Raw genomic sequence first — 22,095 nt, 5'->3', positions numbered from 1 at the left:
CCATCCGGCCCTGGGCTCTTGTTTGTTGGGAGATTTATGATAACTGCTTCAATTTCCTTAGTGGTTATAGGTCTGCTCAGGTTTTCTATTTCTTCCTGGGTCAGTTTTGGTAGTTGATACATCTTAGGAATGCATCCATTTCTTCCAGATTATCTAAATTGCTGGCATATAGTTGCCCATAATATGTTCTTATAATTGTTTGTATTTGTTTGGTGTTGATTGTGATCTCTCCGCTTTCATTCATGATTTTGTTGATTTGGGTCATTTCTCTTTTCTTTCTGAGAGATCTGGCCAGGAGTTTATCAATCTTGTTAATTCTTTCAAAGAACCAGCTCCTAGTTTCGTTGATCTGTTCTACTGTTCTTTTGGTTTCTATTTCATTTATTTCTGCTCTGATCTTTATTATTTCTCTTCTCCTGCTGGGTTTAGGCTTTATCTGCTGTTCTTTCTCCAGCTCCTTTAGGTGTAGGGTTAGGTTGTGTATTTGAGACCTTTCTTGTTTCTTGAGAAAGGCTTGTATTGCTGTATACTTTCCTCTTAGGACTGCCTTTGCTGCATCCCAAAGATTTTCAGCAGTTGTGTTTTCATTTTCATTGGTTTCCATTAATTTTTTAAATTCTTCTTTAATTTCCTGGTTGACCCATTCATTCTTTAGTAGGATGCTCTTTAATCTCCATGTATTTGAGTTCTTTCCGACTTTCCTCTTGTGACTGAGTTCTAGTTTCAAAGCACTGTGGTCTGAAAATAGGCAGGGAATGATCCCAATCTTTTGGTACCAGTTGAGACCTGATTTGTGACCTAGGATGTGATCTATTCTGGAGAATGTTCCATGGGCACTAGAGAAGAATGTGTATTCTGTTGCTTTGGGATGGAATGTTCTGAATATATCTGTGAAGTCCATTTGGTCCAGTGTGTCATTTAAAGTCTTTATTTCTGGGCGCCTGGGTGTCTCAGTTGGTTAAGCGACTGCCTTCGGCTCAGGTCATGATCCTGGAGTCCCGGGATCGAGTCCCGCATCGGGCTCCCTGCTCTGCAGGGAGTCTGCTTCTCCCTCTGACCCTCCCCCCTCTCATGTGCTTTCTCTCATTCTCTCTTAAATAAATAAATAAAATCTTTAAAGAAAAAAAATTTTAAAAAAAATAAAGTCTTTATTTCCTTGTTGATCTTTTGCTTAGATGATCTGTCCATTTCAGTGAGGGGGATGTTAAAATCCCCCACTATTGTATTGTTGTCAATGTGTTTCTTTGCTTTTGTTATTAATTGCCTTATATAATTGGCTGCTCCCATGTTAGGGGCATAGATATTTACAATTGTTAGATCTTCTTGTTGGATAGACCCTTTAAGGAGGATATAGTGTCCTTCCTCATCTCTTATTACAGTCTTTGGTTTAAAATCTAATTTGTCTGATATAAGGATTGCCACCCCAGCTTTTTTTGGTGTCCATTAGCATGGTAAATGGTTTTCCACCCCTTCACTTTCAATCTGGAGGTGTCTTTGGGTCTAAAATGAGTCTCTTGCAAACAACATATTGATGGGTCTTGTTTTTTAATCCAATCTGACAGCCTGTGTCTTTTGATTGGGGCATTTAGCCCATTTACATTCAGGGTAACTATTGAAAGGTATGAATTTAGTGCCATTGTATTGCCTGTAAGGTGACTGTTACTGTATATTGTCTGTGTTCCTTTCTGGTCTATGTTACTTTTAGGCTCTCTCTTTGCTTAGAGGACCCCTTTCAATATTTCTCTTAGGGCTGGTTTTGTGTTTGCAAATTCCTTTAGTTTTTGTTTGTCCTGGAAGATTTTTATGTCTCCTTCTATTTTCAATGACAGCCTAGCTGGATATAGTATTCTTGGCTGCATATTTTTCTCATTTAGTGCTCTGAATATATCCTGCCAGTCCTTCCTGGCCTGCCAGGTCTCTGTGGATAGGTCTGTTGCCAATCTAATGTTTCTACCATTGTAGGTTACAGATCTCTTCTCCTAAGCTGCTTTCGGGATTTTCTCTTTGTCTCTGAGACTTGTAAGTTTTACTATTAGATGTCGGGGTGTTGGCCTAATTTATTGATTTTGAGAGGGGTTCTGTCTGCCTCCTGGATTTTGATGCCTGTTTCCTTCCTCAAATTAGGGAAGTTCCCTGCTGTAATTTGCTCTAATATACCTTCTGCTCCTCTCTCTCTTCTTCTTCTGGGATCCCAATTATTCTAATGTTGTTTCGTCTTATGGTATCGCTTATTCTCGAATTCTGCCCTCGTCATCCAGTAGTTGTTCTTCTCTCTTTTTCTCAGCTTTTTTATTTTCCATCATTTGGTCTTCTGTATCACTAATTCTCTCTTCTGCCTCATTTATCCTAGCAGTTAGAGCCTCCATTTTTGATTGCACCTCATTAATAGCCTTTTTGATTTCGACTTGGTTAGATTTTAGGTCTTTTATTTCTCCAGAAAGGGTTTCTCTAATAACTTCTATGCTTTTTCAAGCCCAGCTACTATCTTTAAAATCATCATTCTGAACTCTAGTTCCGACATCTTACTAATGTCTGTATTGATTAGGTCCCTGGCAGTCGGTACTGCCTCTTGTTCTTTTTGTAGAGGTGATTTTTTTCCGTCTTGTCATTTTGTCCAGAGGAGAACAGATGAATGAGAGAACAAATACTGACAGGGTAAAACGTCCCCAGAAAATATACTCTAAACAAATCAGAAAAGACCTGAAACCGGGGGAAAAGAAAGGGAAAGAAAGAAAAGAGAAAGAGATAAAAACAAAAACGCAACAGAACAGAAAAAACAGAATATGATCAAATATGATCAGGCTGGTGCATAGATCAGTGCCACACACTAGATTTTGGGTTTATTTTGGTCTGTTAGAAGATAGTGCCTCCCAAAATTTTAAAGAAAGAAAAACTTATATGTACAAAAATAAGGGTTAATATAATGAACGGATGGAATATGACTGTAAAGATGAAAATTATAAATGATTTTATAAGAGGAATTGATAAGATAAGAAGTTGGTTGAAAAAAGAAAGAAGGGGATTTTAAAAAAAAAAGGAAAAAGGAGAGAATGTGATCAGGCAGGAGACTAGAAGAAAGCCATACACTAGAGATTTACGGTATATTTTGATCTGTTGGAAGAAACTGTATCTCAAAACTTTAAAGAGTGAACAACTTATATATATATGCCAAAAATAAGGGTAACTACTATGATGGGATAGAATATCACTCTAAAAATGAAAAATAAAACGGTTTTTTAAAAAAGGGATTGATAAGATGTTGGTTGAAAAAGGGAAAAAGAAAAATGAAAAAAAAGACAGTTAAAAAAATTAACTTTGAAAGACTAAAGAATCATGGTAAAAAAGCCACAAATTCTATGTACTGTATTCCCCTAGTACTGGAGTTTTGCCATTCTCATTGATTAGTAAAATTGGTCTTGGCTGGCTGTTTTCGCTGATCTTCTGGGGGAGGGGCCTGTTGCCGTGGTTCCCAAATGTCTTTGCCGGAGGCGGAATTGCCCCACCCTTGCCAGGTCAGGGCTAAGTAGTCTGCTCAGGTTTGCTCTCGGGAGCTTTTGTTTCCTGCAAGCTTTCCGTGCAGCTTTGGAAGACGAGAGTGAAAATGGTGGCCTCCCAATCTCCACCCCAGAGGAGCCGAGAACTTGGGGCCCCACTCCCCAGTGAGCCCCAGAGAAAAGCAGTCAATCACTCCCCATCTCCCAGGTCTCCGGCCGCACTCTGTGCTCACCCAGCCTGTGACCGAGCATTTCTTTCTCTGGCTCACGACCCCGTGTGGAGTCTCCAAACCCAGCAGATCCCTGCGGTGCGCTCCCACCCCTCTCCTCCTGGGGGAGGAAGGGGAGTCTCCCTGGATCTGTCGCTTGTTGGGTCCCTACTGGAGGAGCAGTGGCCCGATTGTGCTGCAGATCACGGTTTATGGCAACCCTGAGCTGAGAGCCCGCTCCTCTGCTCCATCTCTGCAGCTGGCTTCCCTGCTCCGATACCTGGGAGCTCTGCTGTACTCAGGCACCCCCAGTCTTTCTGTGACCCTGAGGCTCCTGAGACCACACTGTCTCAGAGAGGGTTCCACCCCCTGCTTAGCCACCGAAGCGACGTCCCTCAGCGGAGCCGACTTCTAAAAGTTCCGATTTTGTGCTCTGCGGCTCTATCACTTGCCAGAAGTGGCAGACGGAGGCCCCCTCCCCCGCTGTCAATCCTCCCGAATATCACCTCGGATGTACTTTTCCGCACGTCCTACCTTCCAGAAAGTGGTCACTTTTCTGTTCAAAGAATTGTTGCTATTCTTTTTTCGATCTCCTGTTGAGTTCGTAGGTGTTCAGAATGGTTTGATCCCTATCCAGCTGAATTCCTGGAACCAGACGAAATCCAGGTCTCCTACTCCTCCGCCATCTTGCTCTGCCCCCCTCTTTTTTTTTTAAGATTTTATTTATTTATTTATTTATTTGACAGAGAGAGACACAGCGAAAGAGGGAACACAAGCAGGGGGAGTGGGAGAGGGAGAAGCAGGCTTCCCGCTGAGCAGGGAGCCCGATGCGGGGCTCCATCCCAGGACCCTGGGACCATGACCTGAGCTGAAGGCAGATGCTTAACGACTGAGCCACCTAGGCACCCCATGATGTTTTTCTACAGAAAAAATACTACTTGTTGATAGAACTAGTGGCCTAGAATTGTGATTTGTCCTAATTATTGTTAGGAGGACCTTAGTATACCATTGGATATAATGAGTATTATGAATAAGAATTTGCTTCCGATAAGGTAATTATATTAAAAATACTAATTAAAGTAAGTCTTTTTTACATTCACTTCCAAGAAATGAGATGAGATAGACCATGTACTTACCCCCTCTCGCATCCCCCCGCCACCTTTTGAAATGCTTATTTAAGTAGATAAATTAGAATTTATTTATCAAAGCTCTTGGCTTAGGATCCTAGAAAAATATCTGTCCTCTGAAGTTGACTACTTTATTTCAGTGTATCTTCCTTTTCTGGCTTGTGTCTTCCATGAAGACTGTGATGATCCAAATGTTTTAGGATATGTTAGTGATGCCAGATCTAATCTAACTTTTGTATCAGACTGTTGGAAACTGCCCTGAGCCAGTTTGGTCATGCACAGCTCTTAGGAGTTTTTGATAGATAACAGTCACTGCAGGAAAACTTGAGGTAGATAGGTTATAATGAATGCTAGTCTCAGATAAAAACAATTCTACACAAGTCATTTATTAAATATTCTTAGCAAGCAGGCATAAATCATGATACACCCTTTCCTATGGGCTCATCTCCTGAGTTTTTAGGTATTCTGACCTCTGCTTTCATGACTGGTTCACTTGAGGCAGATATGACAGTATTCCAGGTACAGGATTCCGTTAACCTTATAGTTGGCACCAGTCAACCAGAAATCCTCATAGCTAGTAGCTGGACACAGGCTACTTTACACATGTGGTCTTAAACACTACCCCTAAATAAGAGTCACATTAGATTCTTATAAAATGTTTGTTTAAAATATTTTTTTTAAGGATTTTATTTATTTATTTTAGAGATAGAGCGCAAGCACTAGCGGGGGGCAGGGGAGCAGAGGGAAGAGGGACAAGTAGACTCCATGGTAAGCACAGAGCCCTACATGGGGCTGGATCCACAACCCCAAGATCATGACTTGAGCTGAAACCAAGAGTCGGACGCTTAACCAACAGAGCTACCCAGGCGTCCCGTTTGTCTAAAATATTTTATAGACAGATTATACAATCTGCATATATGGACAGCCATTAATTTCACCAATGAGAGCCCTTTCTAACAACTATTACTTTGATTAGCAAGCTACTCATTTTACCAATAAAAACCACTTGGCATTCAGTATTTTAATTATAAATTCTCCAGATAAACGGATAATAGAAAAGCTGTATTATCTCTGGAATGTGATTTTCCTGCTTTAAAGCTGCCCATCTTGGGAGTGTGAGTTTCTGGTAAGAACGGTTGCCCCTAGATCAAGTGATTTGTCCCACAGTGTAGCTTAAACCTAACTGTATACATTTTGACCTTGTCTATGCAGTTTGAAAGCAAATTTAACAATAACCCGGTGCCATTATATAAAACAAAACAAAAAAGAATTCATCTGTATCAGTGCACTCTACCTTCTGATAAATTTATTAAATATGTTAGAAGTCTCAGGTAAGAGTAATTATACAACATTCAGTGACAAACTAGAGTCTAGAACTATGAATTTTGCTTTTTTGTCACATAGCCAGAGAGCATGTGGGACAGAGGGCTGGAGAGATTGCCCCCACCCACTCCCCACCCCAGCCCCCCAGTGATTTAAAGTTTACAGCCTCTGTTTTGAAGAGAAGAACCAAAGAGCCTGATAGAGCAGTCTTATCTTTGCCACCCCTTAGTAGCTCCCCATAAGGTGCATTGAGAGTCAAACCATTCTGAACCTGTAGCCCAGGGAAGACGGATATTCTGAGGTGAAAAGCAGTTGGCAGGAGTTACTAACTCATTCTGGAAACTAACTCAGTCTTCCAGTTAAGAGTGCCGGTTACTAGTGCTTCATTTAAACTGATGTCGGCCCTGGGACTGTGGATCTTGTCCTGGCTGAAGATAGCTGTTGATTCATGGACTTATTAACAGGGAATTAGGCCACCCAGGTTGGGAGGGAGATGATACAGAAAGATGATGAAAGGCTTCCCCCCATCCCTTCCTTACTCCCCAGAGGACTGTATTTTCAATTACATATAAACTAAGTAAAAAAGACTTACTTTTAAGATGTTCTTAAAGACCTAAGTAATACCAATAAAATAACTATTTCTTTCCCTGCCCCCCAATCCCAGTACCTTTTCTATAAATTAACTGTTTGGTGGGGTGTCTTTTGCTTTTCTGTTTGTTTTCATATGTATAAATTTGCCTATAGAGATACTGCTTTGTTTCACTGTTTTTACATATTATCTGTTGTTCATCTAGTTTTTTTAAAAAATAATTTACCTTTGTAGTACTTGTGGAGAGATTTCATAGTGCTCTGCCTCATTAATTTTAAGTCACAGTATGACTTAATTTTAGTTTATGTAATTATTCTGCTTTGTTAACAATTATTATTTCCGTTTAGTTTTACTGCAGACGGTGCATTCGTAAACATCTTCACAAATGTTTCTTGCTGCCCATATGCTAGCATTTCTCTGAGGTAGACATCAAGAAGGGGGACCAGCTGGGTCAAGGAATACATGCATGACAGACACTGTCAGATCCAGAACACCTCTATCAATGTACAGTCCCACCTTATTTATATAAAAGTAGCAACTTCCCCACAACTTTTCCCTAATTGATATCAGTATTTAAATTTTTTTCCAATTTGATGGTGTGAAACAGAATTACAGTTTTGTAATTTTTATTTTTTGAATTACTAATTAGGTTAAACATCTCACATGGTTTTTTGTAATTTGTTTAGTTTTCTGACTTGCCTTTTTATATTTGACTCTGTTTTCTGTTGGACTGTTTGCAATTTTAAGGTATTTCATAGGCATTTTGTTTTTTAAAGATTTTATTTATTTACTTATTTATTTGTTTATTTGACAGACAGGGCATAAGCAGGGGGAGCGGCAGAGGGAGAGAGGGAGGCAGGCTCCCCACTGAGCAGGGAGCCCACGTGGGGCTAGATCCTAGGATCCTGTGATCATGACCTGAGCCAAAGGCAGATGCTTAACCAACTGAGCCACCCAGGTGCCCCTTTCATAGGCATTTTTAATATTTATTTTATATATATTTATATTTTGTTACATAAGTCACAAATATTTTCTTCCAGTTCCTTTTTTTTTTAATGTTTTAGATTTATAGATAGTAGAGAGTTCCTGAATTGTCTTTACTAGTTTTAGTTTCCTCCAACTACCCTCTGCATTAGTCACCTCAGGCAGCCAAAATAAATACACAGACTGGGTGGTTTAAACAACAGCAATGTATTTTTTTTTACAGTTCTGGATGTTGGAAATCCCAAGATTAAAGGTGCAAACAGGGTTGGTTTTGGTGAAGCCTTTCTTCCTAGCTTGCTGTGACCTCACATGGCTTTTACTCTGTGTGTGCAAAGAGAAAGACCTCTGGTATCTCTTCTACTTCTTTTTCTTTGTCTTTCTTTTCTTCTTCTTTTTTTTTTTTTTTAGATTTTACTTAGAGCAGAGGGAGAGGGATAGCAGACTCTGTGCTCAGCGCAGAACCCAATGCGGGGCTTGATCTCACGACCCTGAGATTATGACCTGAACTGAAATCAAGATTCAGATGCTTAACCGACAGCCACCCAGGTGCCTCTCTTCCAATTCTTACAAGGACTTTAGTTCTGTTGCTCTAGAGCCCCATTTTTATGACCTCATTTAATTACCTTCTTAAAGGCCCTATCTACAATATAGCCTTTCTGGGGGTTAAGGCTTCAAGATATCTATTTTAGGGGGACACAGTTGAGTCTCTACATCATGTTGAAGTACTGTGGTACATTAAGACACCAACACTGGTATGTTGCTATTAAATATACTCTAGCCTTTATTCAGATATCCACAGTTTTTCCATTAATGTCCTTTTTCTATTTTAGGATTAATTCTAGGATACTATATTGTTTTTGATGTCATCTTCTTAATCATCTAAGGTCTTTGACAGTTTCCTTGACAGTTTTGGGGAGTACTGGTCAGGCATTTTGTAGAATGCTCTTGTGTTTGATATTTTCTAATGACTGCACTGGGTTTTGGAATGAATACCACAGCAAAGTGCCCTTCTTATCACATCGTATCGGGGGTACATGAAATCCACATGACAACACTGGTTAATTATGACCACTTGGGTTAAAATAGTGTTGGCCAGGTTTCTCCTCTGTAAAGTTGCCATTTTCCCCTTTCCGTAGTGTATTCTTTAGAAGCAAGTCACTAAGTTCACGCAAAGAGGGGAGAGGTTAAGCTCCACCTCTTGGAGGGAAGTATCTACATATTTTATTTGGAATTCTTCTGTAAGGAAGGTTTGCCTCCTCTCCATTTTTTTAATCACTTATTTGTATCAGCATTTGTGTATATTTATTTTATACATGGGGTTATAATTCAATATTATATACTTATTTTGTTGAGTTTTTTCAGGTTGGCTACAGTATTCTTCTCTCCCGCCACCCCATTTCTAAAAAATATCATTATGGTGTCTTTTGTAAATTTATCAAATCCTTTCTCTTTATAGCTTTTGCATTTTATGTTTTAGTTTAAGACTTTTCTTAAACATCTGAAGATAAGTATCAGGATAGGCTAGATTGTGTTGTGATTACAACTCCAAAATCTTAGTGGAATGTAACAAGCTAAGGTTTATTTTGTGTTCCTGACACATACCTACCACTAATTAGGTAAGACCTGTTCTAAATCTCCTTACTCTTGTGACCCAGGCTGGTGGAGCACAGCTAGTACATACATAACTTTTTATTGAGTATAACATAAGTGAACTCTTATTTATTTTAATAATATACACATATTTATAATATGTAATAGTAATACACAGAAATGTGCACTTGATAGACAACTTGTGTACATCATGGGTAAATAACTAGCACACAGACTGAGAAACAGAACATTACTGTACCCCAGAAACTACCCCTTTGTAGCCTTTCCTAATCACTAACCCTTCATGGATAATCCTAATTTTTATTGCCAAAGATCTGTCTTGTTTTAAAATCTATATAAATGGAATCATATTGTATGTACTCTTTTGTGTCTGGCTACTTGCACTAAACAGTATGTTTGTGAGGGTCATCTGTGATAATTGCACATGGTTATAGTTCATTCATTCTTACTGTTATTTAATATGCCATTGTAAGCAAGTATCACAGTGTTTCAGTCTTCTGTTTCTGAACATTGGTTTGTTTTCAGTTTTTGTTTTCAGTCATTATTTTCAAATGATTCTATGAACCTCTTTTTGTATCTTTCTTAGTGAATATGTATGTGTTTTTGTTGTGTGTGTTATATATATATATCTAGAAGTGGAATTACTAAATCATAAAATGTGTGATGTTCATTTTTTACGGACATTGATAGTTTCCTTTTTTAAAAAAATTTATCCATTTTTGGGGCATCTGGGTGGTTCAGTCATTAAGCATCTGCCTTCAGCTCAGGACATGATCCTAGAGTCCTGGGATTGAGCCCCGCATCAGGCTCCCTGCTCTGCAGGAAACCTGCTTCTTCCTCTCCCACTCCCCTGCTTGTGTTCCCTCTCTCGCTGAGTCTCTTTCTGTCAAATAAATAAATAAAATCTTTAAAAAAAAATTATCCATTTTAGAGAGAGAGCGCACACTGCGCGGGGCAGGGGCGCAGAGGGAAAGAATCTCCAGCAGACTCCCTGCTGAGCGTGGAGCCTGATGTGCAGGGCTCAATCTCACAACCCTGAGATCTGACCTGAGCGGAAATCAAGAGTCAGAGGCTTAACTGACTGAGCCACCCAGGCACTCCATCTTTTTTTTTTTTCTTTTTGTTAAGATTTATTTATTTATTTGAGAGGGGGAGGGAAGGAGAGGGAAAGAATCCCAAGCAAACTCCCTGCCAAGCATAGAGTCTGAGGCGGGGCCCTATTCCTCAGCCCTAAGACCATGACTGAACTGAAACCAAGAGTTGGACACCCAACTGACTGAGCCACCCAGGCACCCCTAGACACTGCCAGTTTTCTAAAATGGTTTGTATTGTGACTATAATCTTGAATGCTGCTGGTCAGAGGGCAAGAAAATTCTGCAGGGTTTTGTACCATCAATTTAATGGGCCGGCCTGGAAGTGATATATATCTCACCTCTGCTCATTTAGCCATAAGGGAGTCAGGATATGCAATCCTACATGGCCTGGGATGTAGCAAACCAGAATTACTATATGTTCAGCTTTTTAATCAGGTACAGTTTATTTTTTCGTGAGTAGTGTGACAAGGAGACATTTTGTAAGCAGATCATTTTTCTTCAGATTTTTGTTTACCATATTCTACAGATTTTAATATGAATTCTTATAGACATTAAATGTGTCGAATTCTGTTTTAATTTCTCTATGTTGAATGTAATTTAGAAATAGATTTTTTTGTGTTATCCTTTCATCAATAAGTTTCAAATATTACTGTATTTTGGTCATTGTATGGTCTGTACAGACGTATGGTTTCTGCTTTCTGGAAGTTCTTGTGATTTCCTTGTGACCTTGATACATGATGACTTAAGTGCATATCCTATTTGCAAAGTTTATGTTCTCTGTTGAAAACAGTATTCTGTATTTACTAGATCAAACTTCTAATTCCTTATTTTATTTTTTGGAGGTACATTAGTGTTTTATGATTATGGATTTATTAATTTCTCCTATTTTCACTAGTTTTGCTTTATGGATTTTAAATCTGTTGTCATAAGACGTGTGATTGTTGTAATCTCTTGGTAGATTATATCTTTAATCATGAAACATCTTCATCTTTTTATTACTTTTTGCTGTGAATTCTACAGGCATACCACGGAGATATTTGTGGGCTCAGTTCTAGACCACTGCAATACAGTGAATATCACAGTAAAGCAAATCAAATGAACTTTTTGGTTTCCCAGTGCATGTAAATATTATGTTAGCTATATAGTCCAGTCTCTTAAGTATGCAATAGCATTATATCTAAAACACCAATGTGTATACCTTAATTAAAAAATACTTTATTGCTAAAAAATGCTAACCGTCATCTGAGCTTTAAGTGAGCCAAAATCTTTTTGCTGGTGGAGAGTCTTGCCCTGGTGTGGATGGCTGCTGACTGATCTGGGTGGCGGTTGTGAAAGTTGGGTGGCTGTGGCAATTTCTTAAAAAAGGATAACAGTGAGGTTTGCCACATTGATTGACTCTTCTTTTCACAAATGATTTCTCCATAACATGAAGTGCTGTTTGATAGCATTTTACCAACAGAACTTCCTTCAAAATTGGAGTCAGTCCTCTAAAACCCTGCTGGCTGCTTTTATCAACTGTTCCATAATATTCTACATCCTTTGATGTCTTTTCAGCAATCTTCACAGCATCTTCACCAGGAGTAGATTCCATCTCAAGAAACTACTTTCATTGCTCATCCATAAGGAACAACTCCTCATACATTTTATCATGCAGTTGTAGCAATCAGTCACATGTCCAGGTTCCTCTTTTAATTCTAGTTCTTTTGCTATTCCATCACATCTGCAGTTACTTCTTCCACTGAAGTCATGAACCCCTCAAAGTCATCCATGAGGTTAAAATCAGTTTCTTCCAAACTCCTGTTTATGTTGATAATTTGACCTCTTCCCATGAATCATGAATGTTCTTAATGGCATCTAGAACAGTGAATCCTTCCTAGAAGGTTTTTGATTTACCTTGCCCAGATCCATCAGAGGAACCACTGTCTATGGCAGCTATAGCCTTATAAAATGTATTTCTTAAATAATAAGACTTGAAAGTCAAAATGACTCCTTGACCATGGGCTACAGAATGGATGTTTTGTTGGCAGTATGAACATGTTAATCTCATTGTACATCTCCATCAGAGCTCTTGAGTGACCAGAAACATTGTCAATGATCAGTAATATTTTGAAAGGATCTTTATCTCAGCAGGGTTCTCAACATTGGACTTGAAACATTCAGTAAACCATATTATAAACAGATGTGCTGCCATTCAGGCTTTGTTGTTCCATTTGTAGAGCACAGGCAGAGTAGATTTACCATAATTCTCAAGGGCCCTAGGATTTTCAGAATGGTAGAGGAACACTGGCTTCAACTGAAAGTTACCATCTATGTTAGCCCTTAACAAGAGAGTCAGCCTGTCCTTTGAAGATTTGAAGCCAGGCATTGACTTCTTTTCAGTAGCTGTGAAAGTCCTAAATGACATCTTCCAATAAAAGGCTGTTTCACCTACATTGAAAGTCTGATGAGTATAGCCCTCTTCATTAATTACTTCACTTTGTACTTATATGTCATGGAGATGGCTTCTTTCTATAAACCTTATGAACCAACCTCTACTAGCTTCAGACTTTCTTGCTGCAGCTTCCTCATCTCTCTCAGCCTTCACAGAATTGGAGAGATGGGGCCTTGCTGTGGCTTAGGCATTGGCCTAAGGGAATGTTAGGACTAGTGTGATCTATCCATACCACAAAAACTTTCCCCAAATCCGCAGTAAGGCTGTCTCACTTTTATTATCATTAATGTGTTCACTGGAGTAGCACTTTTACTTTCTTCAAGAACTTTTTCTTTGCATTCACAACTCTGCATTTTGGTGCAAGAGGCCTAGCTTTCAGCCTATCTTGGCTTTTGACATGCCTCCCTCACCAAGCTTAGTAATTTTTGCCTTTGGATTTAAAGCGAGGGATGTGTAATTCTTCCTTTCACTTGAACACTTAGAGGCCATTGTAGGGTTGCTAATTGGTCTAATTCCAATATTGTTGTGAGGAGGGGGAAGAGAGATGGGGAAATGGCTAGTTGGTGGAGTAGACAGAATACACAAATTTATCGATTAAGTTCACCATCTTATGTGGATGTGGTTTGTGGCATCCCAAAACAATTACAATAGTAACATCAAAGACCACAGATCACCATAACATATATAATAATAATGAAAATGTTTGATGTAATTGTAAGAATTACCAAAATGTGACACACAGACACAAAGTGAGCAAATGCTGTTGGGAAAAAAATGGCACCAAGAGATTGCTCGATGCAGTGTTGCCACAAACCTTCAATTTGCAAAAATCATAGTATCCGTGAAGTGCAATAAATCAAAATGCAGTAAGATGGGGTACCATATTCTATCTTTTCATTTAAATGAAATCTCTATAGGCTTTGTTTTAGTAGTCTTTATTAAACAGTATATACTTTTAAATTCAATTTGAATATCTTAAAGATGAATTTAATTATTTTGCACTTTATTTTTATTAATATGTTTGGACTTACTCTTACCAACTCATTCTGTTTTCTCTTTGCCTTGTTTTTCCTAACTGTTTGGTGCCTTGATCACATTTTCTTAGTTTCATTTTCTCTTACTGTAATGATTTGGAAGGTGTGGAAACCTTCGTAGTTCTTCTAATGGCTTCCTTTTAAAAAAATTCATTTATAAAATATTTCAGAAATATAGGTGAGTATGGAGACTAATGTAACATTGGGGGAAGATGTTTGGATCTCTTCAGATAAGATTACTTTTTTCCCTGCCTTAGTTCCAGACCAATTGATAGAGGAACACAGGAGTTAAATAGATAAAGATTAAAATGTAGGCATTATTACTGATAAAATTATGGGACTTGGTTTATATCTGTGTGCATTTAGATCTGCAGGCAACTGGAATTACTTATGCAAGCAGCCACTGGCTAATTGGACAACCAACCACAAGGATAAATTCCAGATGGTGCATCTGCTAACTGATGGATCCTCTTATCATCCTGGATCCTTGAATGACTATGTAGGATAGAGCCTCCACCCCCTACCGGTGATGGACATGTAGCACCAACAAGAAATAAGCCTCTGTTGTAGTGAACTAAATCATTAAGATTTCGGGGTTAGTTGTTGCCATAGCTTTCCCTGAGCAATAAACTCAGTTCATCACAAGGCATAGCATAGACTAAAACCATCCTCATACTCATAGGTCCTAAAAAGAACAGTTACGTGTCTTTTGTGAATTTCTTATTCCCATCTTCTGCCCATATTTATTGGGGTGTTAGCTTTTTTGTCTGACTTATAGTTGGTTGTAAACTCTGATACTAATCCTCTTTCCTTTTATGCATTATACTTATCTTTTCCTAGTTGTGAATTCTTTTTAAAAATTTTGTTTATGGGGTCTTGTATTGAACAGAAGCATCAAATCTTCATGTGACCAAATTTCTTAAACTTTTGCTTTATAGTTAATACCTTTTATGTCTTGTTTTTTTTTTAATCCATCCCTTTGCTGTTATTTTTCTATATTCTAAAACTTTTAAAGCTTTCTTATCGTATCTAAGATTTTAGTCCACCTGAGATTTTTTTCTTCTTTGGGGACAGGTGACATATGATATGAGATCAAATCTTCTTCCCTCTTACCATCCCTGACAATAGGTATACCCAATTATCCCCATACCATGCATTGAGTATTCTTTTTTTTTTTAAGATTTTATTTATTTATTTGAGAGAGAGAATGAGATAGAGACAGAGAGAGCATGAGATGGGGGAGCGTCAGAGGGAGAAGCAGACTTCCTGCTGAGCAGGGAGCCTGATGGGGGACTCGATTCCGGGACTCCAGGATCATGACCTGAGCTGAAGGCAGTCGCTTAACCAGCTGAGCCACTCAGGCGCCCAAAAGTCTTTTTTTTTTTTTTTAAAGATTTTATTTATTATTTATTTGACAGAGACAGAGATAGCGAGAGCAGGAACACAAGCAGCGGGAGTGGGAGAGGGAGAGCAGGCTTCCCGCCGAGGAGGGAACCCGATGTGGGACTCGATCCCAGGACCCTGGGATCATGACCTGAGCCGAAGGCAGACGCTTAACAGCTGAGCCACCCAGGCGCCCTGCATTGAGTATTCTTAATTTTCCTACTTATCTGTAATTCCATCTCTGCCATATATGAAGTTTCCACGTATATGTGGCCTCTTTCTGGGCTCTCGTCTTTACCTTTTGTCTATTCTATCTGTGCCAGATTATTGTAAGTTTTACAATTTGGTAGGGCAATGGCCCCTTTCCTTTCCTTTTTTTTTTTTTTTTTAAAGATTTTATTTATTTATTGCCAGAGATAGAGCACACATGCTCGCGCGAGAGACACGGAGCACGCACACAAGCAGGGGGAGCTGCAGGCTCCCCGCTGAGCAGGAAGCCTGACCCGGGGCTCGATCCCAGGGTCCGGGGATCATGACCTGAGCAGAAGGCAGACGCTTCACTGACTGAGCCACCCAGTCGGTTCCCCTTTCCTTTTCCTTTTCAAAGTGATCTCAGTCCTTCTTGGCCCTGTGATCGTCTAGATTAATTTTAGGATCAGCTTGTCAGGTTCCACGAAAAGCTCTATTGAGCTTTTAGTAAGAATTGCCTTTAGTTTGAGGGTAATCACCATCTTTTGATAGTGTATCTTCCCAATTATAAACCTGCTTTATCTTCCCATATATTCATAAAGGATATGCACATTTTTTTCTATTATATTTCCTAATTGGTTATTACAAATATATAGAGAAACTCTTGGCTTTTGTATGTTAACCATCTATATCTAGAAACTTTGCAAAAGTTTATTAGGTCATTTAATAGTTTGTCTACAGATTCTCTTGTATTTTTTAGGAAGATAATCATTGTCTGTAAATAAGGACAATTGGTTCCTTTCCAGTTCTCTCTCATTTCTTTTTCTTTTCTTGGCATCAGCCAGAACTTCCAGTTATTGTAATGATAGGAGTTGTTTTTTATTTCAGGGAGATGCTTACACATTAAAGCATGAAGTATGATATTGGCTAGAAGTATATGGAAGATACTCTTTATCAGGTTAAGGAAGTTCTCCTTTAGGCTCATTATAGAAAGACTTAATTGGAACTGACTTGATTTTAATGATTCCTTTTTCTGTATTTAATGAGATAATCATGTGGCTTGCTTCTGTAATCTGTTCATGATGATGGATTTTTTTTTTTTAATTGATGAGCCACTGGGAAGATTTTCCTTTCATATGCTATTGACCATTTGTATTACTTTTCTGAATTGGCTGTTTATAGCCTTCATAGAGTTTTATTTTCTATTGGGTTGTTATATTATTTTGTAGGTACTTTTTATCTGTTGTGATGATTAACCCTGTATTATATAATTTCCCCCTAAGTTTCTGTTTTTTACCTCTATGGCTTGAGTTTTGTGTCATGCTTAAAAATTCCTCATTTTAAAATTTTATTTATTTATTTATTTGACAGAGAGAGCGAGTGAGAGAGAGCGAGCACAAGCAGGGGGAGCAGCAGGCAGAGGGAGAAGCGGGCTCCCTGCTTAGCAGGGAGCCCGATGAAGGGCTTGATCCCAGGACCCTTGGGATCATGACCTGAGCCGAAGGCAGACACTTAGCCACCTGAGCCACCCAGGCACCCCCCAAATTCCCCCATTTAAATTGTAAAACTATTCAATATATTTTTATAGTTATCTGACATCTTTTTAAGTTATGTAATCTGGTATTTTTTCTATATAATAGGTAAGATGGGAATCTCACTTTCTTTTTATACATGTAGATATTTTCCCCTTATTGAATAAGGCCTTCTTTGTTATTGACTTGAAATATCATTTTCCTCATATACTAAGTTTTCATGTATGCCTAGGTCCGTATTTGTCTATTGCTGTGCTAAAATCATATTGTTTTAATTATTCATGCTTTATATTAGGGCAAGTCTCTGAGGCAGGGATTTTAAAAATCTAAGGCTTCAATCCAATAGCCTGTCCTAATTCTGCTACATTACTACAGGTTTAGGGACCTTGCTTAGGTTAGTCACTTTGCCTCTTTAAGGTTAGGTTTCACTTCCTGAAAAATACTGATTGTAGCAGTAGTAGTATCTACCTCATATGTTGTAATGAGCTTATTAATACAATACCTGGCACTAAATTCTCAATAATTCCTCGCTGTCATTATTTTCTTTTTTCTTTTTTTTTTCTTTTTTATTTTTTAAAGATTTTATTTATTTATTTGAGAGAGAGAGAATGAGAGACAGAGAGCATGAGAGGGAGGAGGGTCAGAGGGAGAAGCAGACTCCCTGCTGAGCAGGGAGCCCGATGCGGGACTCGATCCCGGGACTCCAGGATCATGACCTGAGCCGAAGGCAGTCGCTTAACCAACTGAGCCACCAGGCGCCCTATTTTCTTTTTTTAAATCAGTACTTTCGTGAACATTCTTCCTCTGCTCCTCTTGGTCACTTCTTCCCTTCAAAGATGTGTGCTCTCATGCAGATGAGAGCTTGATGTCTCTGTTGCCTTCTCTCTCAGGTGGAGACTGTTTTTTTTTTTTTTTTTTACCTGTTCTCTTTTGTTCCATAGGTATATGGAATCCTCCTTTCTGCTTGTCTTCTAGTGAGCTCCCTTATCCTTTAGGGAAGCTGGTCATGTCTCCAGCTGCTCTTCCAAGATCTGTGAAGTCAGTCCAGTTCCAGGCGTAAAGAGAAATAGTAGGAAATCCATTGTGTCTATTATGTCCAAGTAGAGTTTTTAATCTTTTCTGTTAAAAGGTGGTATATACCGTATTATCAGTGCCACCTGACTCCTACATATATTTCTCACTTGGTTTAGATCATACCCCACTGTTTAATTATCCCCAAATATTTGTTATGCAGGAAAATGTTTTTCACTTATTTAACATAGTTATTAAAGGAAGAAGTAGCAAACTGGAAACCGAAAAGCCAAAATAAAACAAACAACTTTGGCGTGAGGATGTTGAATGTTTCTGTTAACATTTTTAAAATGGTGAGATTTCAATTCCTTCTGTATTGTATTACTCAGGGAAGCAAGAGAGGCAGCATTATGTGACAGGCGTAAATAGGCAAGAAGGTTTATTACTTTAAAACTTCAGTTTTCTGTTCTTGACAACAGAACCATTAAGTGGAAGATAAGTGGGTTTATAGTGGGTTTATAAGTTTAATCATGAACCTTTAAGCAGAACTTTGTAAAGATCCCTGTTTCTAGTTCCAGGTAGTTTCTAGTAAATAGCTCTCATCACAGCACTGTAGTCTCTGTAACAGTTTATTGCAATATTATTCTAACAATAGAGTACTGAGAATATATTCTATAAGGATAATTGGACATCAAAAATCAGTGATTCTTTTTTTCTTCCCTGTAATATATAAACATCTCTTCCCACTTCCTTCTAGGTATTCCCAGTTCTATTTGGGTTTGTTAAAAGAAACTGGATTTCAAGATATATATAGGTAGAATTCAGAAGAAGTTACTAGTTCTCTTTTTTAAATGTGTGCAAAGGACATTTTCCAGGTTGCCCTGTGCTGTGCATACAATATGTTTTGTATCTTGACGAAGAGTAAACTTTGGAAAAACACTGTTAGCCTGCAAGTTCACTTTTCAAAAGCTTCATAATTTTGAATAGGTAATATATGGTTCAAAATTTGAAAGTTTTAAAAAGGCATAAATCTCACCCTTCTGTGTTTCTGAACACCCAGTTTCCCCCTGTAAGGCAACCACTACTACCAGTTTCTTGTATATCCTTCCTGAGATTTGCTATGCAAGATTTCATGTACGGTCATACAAATGTGTATATATACTTTACATACACTCAAATAAACGGTAGAAATGGTAGTATTTAAATAGCCTATCTTGGCAATCTTTTTTTTTTTAATTTATTTATTTGAGTGAGAGAGTGTACAAGCGGCGGGGGAGGGGGAGAAGGAGAAGTAGACTCCCCGCTTAGCAGGGAGTCCCATGCAGGGCTCCATCCTAGGACCCTGGGACCATGACCTGAGCTGAAGGCCACCGCTTAACGGACGGAGCCACACAGGCACCCCCTATCTTGGCAGTCTAGCCAGTTTTCAGTCTTGAAAATTTCTGCCAAATTGCCCTTCCTTGCCCTTCAGGAGGTTGTCCCAGTTTATATTCCTACCCACAGGAAAGTGAGAGAAAGTGCCTGTTTCCCCACAGACTCACCAACACGATGCCTTACGAAACTCCTTTGATTTTTGCCAGTCTGAAGGCAAAATAGTACCTTGTAGTTTCAGTTTGCATTTTTGTATTTTGAAATTCAGCATCAACATGAGATGAATTTAAAAATATTTTTCCAGTTTATCTTTTGGCTTTCTATGTTTATTTGCCATGAAGACCATTTTAAAAATGTGTATCAATTTAGTAGTTGATTCTGGGCTTTTAGATTTTGTTTCATTTAGAAAGGCCCAGTTGGAGAGTACAGAAATAATTCACTGTTGTTTTTTACATTTAAAGTCTTTGATCTGTCAGCAAATTTTAGAATAAGGTTAGGAGGTATGCAGGCTTACTTTTTTTTTTTTTTTTTTAAGATTTTATTTATTTATTTGACAGAGACACAGCAAGAGAGGGAACGCAAGCAGGGGGGGTGGGAGAGGGAGAAGCAGGCTTCCCGCGGAGTGGGGAGCCCGATGTGGGGCTCCATCCCAGAAACCTGGGATCATGACCTGAGCCCAAGGCAGACGCCTAACGACTGAGCCACCCAGGCGCCCCTTACTTTTGATGCAAAGATGTATATACTGTGATATAATGCGTATGTTGTATTGAGACTCTAATTTGGGGGAAAGAGTTGTACCGTATTGCCTTTCTTTGTAAGGGAGAGTCATTACAAATTTTTTCATGCATAAAGCAATACTCTTCTGTAAGAAATTTGGAAAAATAACAGGGGGAAACTAAAATCAGCCATGGCCCCGGCACCAATATATATAACAAAATCGGGACCATACTCACACTGTATCTTAATTTTTTTTCACTTGAGACTAACACAGTAGCATAGATTTAGAAAATACTTTAAATGGATGCTTAGTATTGTGTCCGAATTTTTTCAACATCCCAGTGTTTTCTTGAGGCGCAATCTAAAGCCTTTTTTTTTTTTTAAGATTTTTTTTTTTTTTTTTTTTTTTTTGACAGAGAGAGACACAGCAAGAGAGGGAACACAAGCAGGGGGAGTGGGAGAGGGAGAAGCAGGCTCCCCGCAGAGCAGGGAGCCCGATGCGGGACTCGATCCCAGGAGCCTGGGATCATGACCCGAGCCGAAGGCAGTCGCTTAACCACCTGAGCCACCCAGGCGCCCCTAAAGCCTTTAAAGGACCGCATGGCCTCAGTTTTTAGGCTTTCCTTTAAATCCTGAACAGTTTTGGAGAGCCCATTTTAGATGAGACGCCAGCACTCGCGCGAGCCCGGCACCCAGCGGGTCTGGACCCGACCCGACCGAGGAGTGGACGAAGTCCCGGCCCAGGACCCTGCCTCCCCCGCCCCGCCTGTGACGCTCCGGCCGCAGTGCCCCCTACCGGCGGCGGCGAGGGCAGCTGAGTGCGCGGCTGTGGGAGGACCCCCCGCGTCGCTTGGCAGGTTTCCCCACCGAGCCCTTCTCTTCTGAGAAGTCCTTTTAATGGCTTTTGGAGCCACTTGCTTTTACGAGGCTGGCGTCCGCCTCTCCCGCGCTTTGCTGCAGGCCTCGACTTCAAATGCAAAATTGCTGCCGGGCAAGGCCTGGCGCTGCAGACGACTGGCTGCAGACTACCGCCCGGCGGCCCCGAGGCGGGCCGAAGCTCAGCCCGGGCGGCTGGGGCTGGTTTCTGCGCCCCACTCCCTCGCCGCTCCGTTTGGGGACGTTTGAGAAGTTTTGAACTTCCGGGGTTGGCTGGCCCGCGTCTGCTGTGTGGTGGGTGGCCGAGGGGCGTCGCTGTGCCCTGCGCTTGGGCGCGGCCCTTTAAACTTTCTGTTTTTTTAAACTTTGGGGGTGTGGTCGTGGCGCCTCCTCTCTCAGCGGCTGGTTGTTCCCTGGCCACCCAGTCCTCCCCTCCGCCCCGCCTTCCAGATGCTTTGGAGTCATGAGCCGGGAGGGCGCAGGGACCCCTCTGGTGGCGGAGGTGATCAAAGGTGAGTGCGGTGGCGCGGAGCTTGTCTGTCCCGGGAGCCGCTGTGACAACCGTATTTAGGGGGTGTCAGGCCGTGCCGGGGGAGGCAAGGAGGCGCCTATTGCCGGCCAAGAGCCGCCCTTCAACTTCGGGGCCGGGCCGATGCTGTCTCAAAGGCGTGGGTGGCCTCCCGGGACTCCTCGTCCCCAGACGTGGTCTTGCTTTGGGGCGAATCCGCACAGACGTGTGCAGTTGGGAACTTGGTGTCCTTACACCCCTGGCTGGCAGAGGAGTTGCCCCTACTCACCCATGGGAGCAAAATCCAGGTCACTCTGTGCACGGGGATCAAGGATCATTTGTGGTTGGAAAGATATAAGCTCCGTCATCTGTTTGAGAGTTTGTGGTTGTAAGACATTTCAGTTGAGGAGTTTGCAAGGAAATAATTACAGCGATTGTGTGAGTTGAATTGCAGACAAAAATTGTTTAAATTACCATTTGGGGAAAGGGTGCCAGCTGGCGTTCTTTGTTTTTTACTATTTTGAAGGCTGTACTTGATTTTGCCACAATCTGAGTGTAAGTAAGTATTCTATTAGCACTACTTACTACTTCTAGTAGGTATTGCAAGTGACT

At 40.1% G+C, this 22,095-nt stretch overlaps 1 protein-coding gene across 11 annotated transcripts in view; it reads left to right on the top strand.

Moving 5' to 3' along the window:
• Nucleotides 1–22,095, top strand: part of CDC14B (cell division cycle 14B) — a 112,769-nt gene that overhangs the window by 36,974 nt on the left and 53,700 nt on the right. Inside the window, exon 1 of one of the 11 annotated variants that reach the window (XM_045882380.3) lies at nt 20,958–21,487. The exons of 9 other annotated variants lie outside the window; for them this stretch is intronic. In XM_045882380.3, the coding sequence (XP_045738336.1) occupies nt 21,439–21,487 (49 nt within the window). In that variant the 5' untranslated portion in view covers nt 20,958–21,438. Of the gene's footprint in view, nt 1–20,957; nt 21,488–22,095 lie in introns of those variants that run through there. One more of the 11 variants, XM_045882381.3, reaches the window with a different exon arrangement.

This window comes from Mirounga angustirostris, unplaced genomic scaffold, assembly GCF_029215605.1.
Source record: "Mirounga angustirostris isolate CCGP_5_RB_7025 unplaced genomic scaffold, mMirAng1.0.hap1 SCAF_15, whole genome shotgun sequence".
Lineage (NCBI taxonomy): Eukaryota > Metazoa > Chordata > Mammalia > Carnivora > Phocidae > Mirounga > Mirounga angustirostris.
This window is presented reverse-complemented; position numbering and strand designations above follow the sequence as displayed.